The 7,725-nt window shown below is 34.9% G+C and overlaps 1 protein-coding gene across 1 annotated transcript; it reads left to right on the forward strand.

Annotated features, from left to right (window-relative positions):
• The first annotated feature begins 2,186 nt into the window (after nt 1-2,186).
• Nucleotides 2,187-5,928, forward strand: LOC107810844 (serine/threonine receptor-like kinase NFP). The gene is made up of 2 exons (XM_016635675.2): nt 2,187-3,326; nt 5,459-5,928. Exon 1 carries the CDS (start codon nt 2,339-2,341, stop codon nt 3,239-3,241), a length of 903 nt encoding a protein of 300 aa, XP_016491161.2. The 5' UTR covers nt 2,187-2,338; the 3' UTR covers nt 3,242-3,326; nt 5,459-5,928.
• Nucleotides 5,929-7,725: the final 1,797 nt, after the last annotated feature.

Below are 7,725 nucleotides of genomic sequence, written 5' to 3' on the forward strand. Positions count from 1 at the left end.
CGTGTGATTACACTGTCGTAGTTATTGTTGTAGTAAATTAGTTTTTGTTGTCAGATCAGAGGAACTAGAGCAACGACTTAATTTTCTTGACTTGTTGGTGGGGAGAAGCAAGTATAAGATAAAATAATCGCCGTGTGTAAGCGACTCTATATACCACCATTATTTAAAAAGAAAAAGTAGCTTATGGGAGACAATGTACCACTGATTGTTGTCTAAAGTGGTCACTGTGAGAGTCTGTAACCCTTGTGCCCTTCTTGTGTAAGCACTAGGAAAGTTAGATTCCTATATATCAAAGATGGTTGTGGTAAATGAGGCTTGTGAAAAATGTCTATTGTTACTGTATAAATTATACTTAAATCCTTTTTAAAAGAACTAGGAAAATAGTTATACCTAGTTTCACCCATTGACACAAAAGAGTATTCGCATTTACTAATTTAAAATTCTGAATCCGTCTTTAACGAAGGGTAACTATCAACTCAGTTTCTCCACAGGATATGCCTAATGAAGACTTACAAGTCAAGAAGAATTAAAAGATCTTTCCAACTTGTAAGATTAGGTCCATTAACTATGATAAAACGAACTTGATCATAAGCTCCCAAAGGATAAGAAAAACTACAGTTAACCCTCTTTCTTGTTTAGTGCTTTCTAATTTTAACTCCACTAGCAAAAGGTAGTAAACCGGCCCATAGACGGGCAAAGGCACTAAGCCGGGTCTCCCACACCACACTCCGCCATCTCCATAGTTTTGCCGCCAAACCATTGGCTTTGATATCAGTTGTTGGGCTAAAACGGTCCAACGATACTCTTAACATGATGTGATATTGTCTGTTTTGGCTCATGTTGGTTTTCCCCAAAAGACCTCACACCACTCATCATCACGATTCACGAGTCTCTCCTCGGAACTAGTTCCATGTGGTGTATTACCACGATTCCAAGATTGTCAGAGCAATTATCTGTCATCACCATACTCATCCCGTCTAATCTGGGCTCAGATATAGTTCTTAGGTTCAACCAGCCCACAAATACTCTTAACATGGTGTGATATTATTCGCTTCGGGCTAATCTAGTATAGTTTTTTTTTTAAAAGTCTCACATCATTAAAAGATCTCTACACCATATATGCATCTCCTAATTTTTTAAACTACCAATATGAAATTTTATTTGCGCACTCAACAACTAGAATAATAATGATACGTGCAATCTAATCCGGACACCAATTATAAAGCAAAAAGAAGAAGAAAAAAAGAGAGAAAGAGACACTTAGCTTTGATGACTAGTCCTTTTGATGACCTCTCCGATACGCCGAGGCACCATTGTCTAAGTTTAAAAGTCTTGGTCTTCCAATATATATAAGTCATCCACAAATTATATTGAGACAAATGGATTTGGTATTAGGACTCTTGACAAAGTTGGCATTTAATTTGGAAAATAATACATGTTTGGACAAACAACCAACATAGCTTATTTAGAGAATTATTTTTTTTTAAAAGTGTTTGTGTTTGGTTACTTAACTTGAAAATCACTTCTGAGCAGCAATTAGTGTTTGACCAAGTTTTTAAAAACTGTTTCTAAGTATATTTTTCTCAAAAGTGCTTTTGGAGAGAAGCTATTTTTTTCTGTTTCTCCAAAACCGTTTATGCTTCTATTCGGAAGCACTTTTTTTTTTTCCAAAAGCTTGATCAAACACTTAAACTTTAAAAAAAAGTACTTATGGAATTGAAGAAGCTTTTAGTTTAATACTGGTCTTTTGATAATAATAAGATATTTTTCGATATTAAAAATTTGAGTTTCTAGTTCAATAAACGGTCCAATCACAAAGAAGCCAAACCTTTTAATTTTCTAATAGTTCCACTGTGATAGTTGTGTTTTAGTATATACTACGCTACCCTTTTGGCCATAAATTTTGGCCGTTTCTTTTTCAACCCAACTTTAAAAATTCTTCAAACTAAATTTATGTTAAATGCTAGCTACTCCTACTTTATTAGAAAAAGATGTGTCTAAAAGGCAGATGACTAGTCCAAACATGTTAAAACATTTTGCAGTCTACTAATTTGCAGAAAACAACAAAGATAAATAAGAGTATTTTCTGCATTAAGGTTGACCAAAAAGTCTTCTATGTGGGACCATCAAATTGGAAAACCTACCATCTTCCATCAATTCTATAGACAAGACCATATGAGAAATTAAAACAACCAATCCAATGAAAAAAACCTCATCTACCATTAATGGTCAAAACCAAGACTATAAGAAAAACAACAACATTTTGGGTATATAAACTTCTTAGCTCCATTATATTTTTAACACATCTTTCTCCACAAAACCAAAACAAATCAAGAAAATGAGAATCAAGCCTATGTATGGTACTTTTTCACTTCTTTTCTTCTCCATCTTCCTATTATATAACCAAAATTCATGTTATGCACAAGATGCACCAAGTACAACAGGCTATAGCTGTAATTCAAGCCAATTTTATCCATGTCAAACATATGTCTTTTACAGAGCAAGAGGACCAGAATTTCTTGATTTAGCCTCAATTGGTGACCTTTTTTCAGTAAGTAGGCTTATGATTGCAAATCCTAGTAATATTTCTACCTCAAACACAACTCTAGTCAATGACCAATCCCTCTTAGTACCAATCACTTGTTCTTGTAACAACCTCAATACCACTTCTGGTAACATCTCATATGCTGGCCTTAACTATAGTTTCAACTTCGGTGATACTATGTACATGGTCTCAACTGTTAAGTTTCAAAACCTTACAACTTATCAATCTGTTGAGGCTGTTAATCCAGCTGTTGTACCAGAAAATATTGACATAGGTCAAGTCATAGAATTCCCAATTTTTTGCAAGTGTCCAAACAGAACACAAACGCAACCCCAAAACCAAAACCAACCAAGATATCTTATTAGTTATGTATTTCAACCTTTTGACAATATTTCTTCAATTGCTTCAAGATTTGGAACAACCCCACAATCTATAAGGAAAATTAATGGAAATAATCCCAAGATTTTTGATATCCTTTTCATTCCTCTATCTAAACTTCCTGATATTACACAACCAACAGCTTCAAATGGTCCTGTAGTACAAGAAAATGACAAGAAAGGAACAGTCATAGGATTAGCTATTGGTTTAGGAATTTGTGTGCTGTTACTGATTTTGTTAGCTGGTTTATGGGGTTGTAGAGAGAAATCAGGGAAGAGTAAGAGAAGCTTATATCTTGGATTTGATGAAGGGTGTTAGATTCAAGGGTCTGTGTATAAAGGTATAATTTGCAATCAAGAAAATGAAGTGGAATGCCAGTGAGGAGCTCGAGATCCTCCAAAAGGTAAAATTTTTACTCCAATTCTATACTTTAATTAAGCCTTTGTATTCATCCCAAGAAGACACCAGTAGAAAGTTAGATTTTTCTTAAATATTGTGGAGTTTGGACTTAGTCAGTGCTTACCTCGAATTGTGAACTGTTCTATTGACTATCTCCTACCTTTCATAAAAGGATATTTCCTAATAAGTTTTTGTTTCCGCTATAATTTGAACATTAGCTTCGAAATTTACACCTACTTTATGACCATTAGAACCACTCGGGGGCTCGTTTGGTTCGGAGATAAGTTATGGTGGGACTAGTTATTCTGATTTTATTTTTTATTAATTATTTGATATATTGTACTAACTCTGAGATTATTAATTTTACTGTTTTAACCTAGGATAATTTATGACATATATATAAATTATCCCAATACAAGATTTTCCTCCAAAGTATTTAATTAAAAATTGGTGAGGTTTAGTGACCTGTCGTATTCTTAAGTCATTAGGACTATAATATTCAAGTGGACTATTATGCCTGTTTGAATTTAATAATATATTATTTAAGTTAATCAACACCATTCTATCCTGAATTTATTTGTCCTCTGCAGTATATCTTTTCATTAAAGAACTTTTTCTATTTGTTCCTCAATTATTCACCTTTTGTTTTTTCTTTTTCATTGATGTTTGTGAGGAGACCCTACCAATCCCTCAAATCCCTTTTAACAAGAATGGTGGGTGGCAGGGTAATGGACCCATAAGCAAAGTTATTGTATATCAAAAATTAACAATAATGGCTAATGAAATAGAAGAAGTATTATGAAATATAAGTTAAATTTTAACGGAGAAAAAAATATATTAATTAATTCTTCTATATGCTTATGCCTAAGTTTTGTCGTACAGAATTATTTGGTACATTTATTGGTGGAAGGTAGTAGGTATAGATGGATGCCTCATGCTTTAGCTTAGCTTGGCTGTACTACTTTGAATTGATTTTATTAGCCTACCTATTTCAATAAAGAAACGTCACCATGTCCTATTTTAAAACCTCTCTTGTAGTATTGTTGCATTTAGTGTGTTATTTCTCTTATTTTTACGTCACTAATATTTTCATTTTTGTAATAGTTATGTTTAGTTATATTTTAGGTAATTTGATATTGATAGTGTAAAATTCGTTTAGATTGTTCGGTGTATAATCATTTTTTTTAAGAAAGAAATTGCCATCATGTCCTATTTTGAAACCTCTCTTGCAGTATTGTTGGGAAACAAGTTATCCCATCATTAATTATCTGGGGATTAGTTATTCCGTGATTGTTATCCTATCCTCCCATAGGAACAAACTTAACACTATAATTTTGGGATAATCTTGGAATTAGTTATACCACGATTTTATTTCAACTAAACATAGAATAAACTAATCTCAAATTTAATCCCGGAATTAATTAATTATCTCTCGTACCAAAGGAGCCCTTAGTATATCATTTGTCTTATTTTTACGTCACTAATATTTTCACTCTTATAATAGTTATGTTTTAGGTAATCTGATATTGGTAGTGTAAAAATTCGTTTACCTTGTTAGTGTATGGAAATTAAATTTAAGAAAGAAATTGTCTATCATGTCCTATTTTGCAACCTCTCTTGCAGTGGTGTCACTTTTGGGTACATGAGTAAATTTAAGTCTTGGAATAAAAACAAAGGAATAGGGACCATGAAAATTTAGACTTTCTTCTGTTTGTCCATAAAATAAATTTCTTTTTTTAAAATTTTTTAAATGTATTTGTCCATAAAATTTTTCAAGTTTTTGAAATTTTTTCGAAAATGTGTTTTTAAAAAATGACCACATTTTCAAAATTTTCAGAAATCTTTTTTCCCCACTCACAAAGCTGCAACATTTTTTCAAATGAAATATATGTCCAAAATTCAAAATACTATTTTTTAATTTAACTTCAAACACTACTTTTTTCAAAAATTATAATTTTTATGTCCAAACGTCCTATGTTACTCGGACTCTTCAAAAATATTGTTGGGTGCGTGTCGGATCCTCCAAATTTAGTGCATTTTTTGAGAATTCGATACGGGTGCGACAACACTTTTAGAGAGTTCGAGCAACATAGCAAACGTCTACTTAATATTTTTTCCTTTTTTGTTTTTTGGTAGGTGAACCATGTGAATTTAGTGAAGTTAGAGGATTTTTGCATAGACCCTAAAGAAGCAAATTGCTATTTTGTTTATGAGTATGTTGAAAATGGTTCACTACATTCATGGCTTCACGAGGACAAAAAAGAAAAATTGAGTTGGAAAACAAGGTTAAAAATTGCCACTGATGTTGCAAATGGTCTCTTATATATCCATGAACATACAAGGCCAAGGGTTGTACACAAAGACATTAAGAGTAGCAACATTGTAATTATTCACACAATTGTGATGAGAATAAGCAGAGTATCAAGAAAGATAGAAAGAAGAAGAAATGCAGAAAAGAAGAAGAAGAAGAAGAAGAAGAAGAAGAAGCATTAGACGAGAGAGAGAATTAGTGGAGAGTATTTTTATTATTCCTAAAAAAATGTCTTTTTTACAATGTAAAGGCTTACTTATATATCAATGTTTTAACCCTCTCGTTAGCACTCTAACTAACTACTAATCCTGATATTACTAATTCTTCTAACAACCATTAACAACTTAACTCACTTCCTAACAGCTTTACCATGCAAAGACTATTATACCCTTACTTTATTCAATACTCCCCCTCAATCTAGGTGGTGAAAAAATATTAAACATTCCTAGCTTGGACTTTAGATACTCATGTTAAACTCTGGTCAATCCTTTTGTAAGAACATCTGCAGGTTGATTAGTTGTTGAAATGTATTTTGTAGTAATGAGTCCCTGCTGAATTCTTTCTGTCACAAAGTGACAATCTATTTCAATATGTTTAGTCCTTTCATGATAGACATGATTTGCAGCTATTTGTATGGCTGCTTTGCTATCACTAAATATCAATAGGTAGCTTAATATGAATCTCAACTTCCTTTAGCATTCCATGTAGCCAGATTAGCTCAGCTATTGTTGTTGCTAAGCTTCTATATTCAGCTTCTGCAGAGCTTCGAGAAACAATGATCATCCGTCTCCGGAAAGTCAGTATCGCACAATGTGGCCGCCCTGACGGGCGATGACGAAATCTTTAAAATAATATAAACACTCAGATATTACTGACTAATCTATAAGGTAAAAACACATTGAAATAATAGTAATACAAACAAACTTGCGCATGAGTAGCGACACAATGCTCTGTCGGAACATCGAGGTGCACTATAGTAGATAAAGTATGTGAAAGATCCTCAGCACCCCTTGATGATGAGCCATAACTCAGTCATCGCCCACTATGCACCTCTCGTGTCGGACGAGAATCAACAACCGTCGATGGCTCTAGAGGACCAGGAAAATACTGATCCCACTCCTGTCGCGTAATGGCCGTGCCCGCGATCAATAATGGAGCTGACGGGGTCACCTGCGAAGTCCCCGATGACAGATGAAAGCTGAATGACGGCATATCATGAGGAGAATTGTGTGGCTCAAGGTATTCACCCGGCTGATCATCTCTAATATCCTCCACGGGTGCCTCAACGCCCCCTTGCTGGGGACCCCGTCCCCGCCGACCACCACGACCACGTGGGCTACCCCTTCCACTCTGGCCACGCCTGCCTCGTCTACCACGTTCAGGCTCCACCGGTGGCCCATGATGGTACTCCTAGGGCGGCACATAAGCTGCCTCGTATCCTAAGCGCCTATCCTCTCGGGCACGTCTCAATGTGTCAGCAGCAAGATCAGTAACCCGATGGCCAAACACGTGCAAACTGCCGCTCCCTCGCCTGTATGTTGTAGCATCTCTAGTCCCAACTGGTAGAACAAGTGTAAGCCAATAGCATGCATAACATATACAATACGGAAAAGGACCTAAAATGACGCTTTACTATATGAAATAGGACATGCTAGCCCTCCGTTAAAAGTTGATCTCTATTCTGCCCTTGCGGTCAACAAATGGGCTCGTATATGCCTTCCATCACTAACGGGAGACTCATAAAGCCACGTGAAATATATGTGAGGGAAAGTTAGACCTAGTTCGAATTATACAGGGGAATATATGAGTCAGTTATAATATATCATTTCTCAAACACTTCACAACTCCATATCAGTTTACTTAGACACCTATTTGTCAACACCAAACTAATTATCACAGCAAATAAACTAAGTCATAGATACAAACATTCAAATGAACGACAATGACTTCATTAAATCCTAGTATCTCAAAGGGGTGGAATCATAACAAAAGACAACAAAAGACAATGTCGGAATGTTCTAGTAGCTCAAAGGGGTCGAATAGGAGGTGTCATTGCAGACTTGCTGCCAATTATTTCATGGCATAGACTCCT

This window comes from Nicotiana tabacum, chromosome 14, assembly GCF_000715075.1.
Source record: "Nicotiana tabacum cultivar K326 chromosome 14, ASM71507v2, whole genome shotgun sequence".
NCBI lineage: Eukaryota > Viridiplantae > Streptophyta > Magnoliopsida > Solanales > Solanaceae > Nicotiana > Nicotiana tabacum.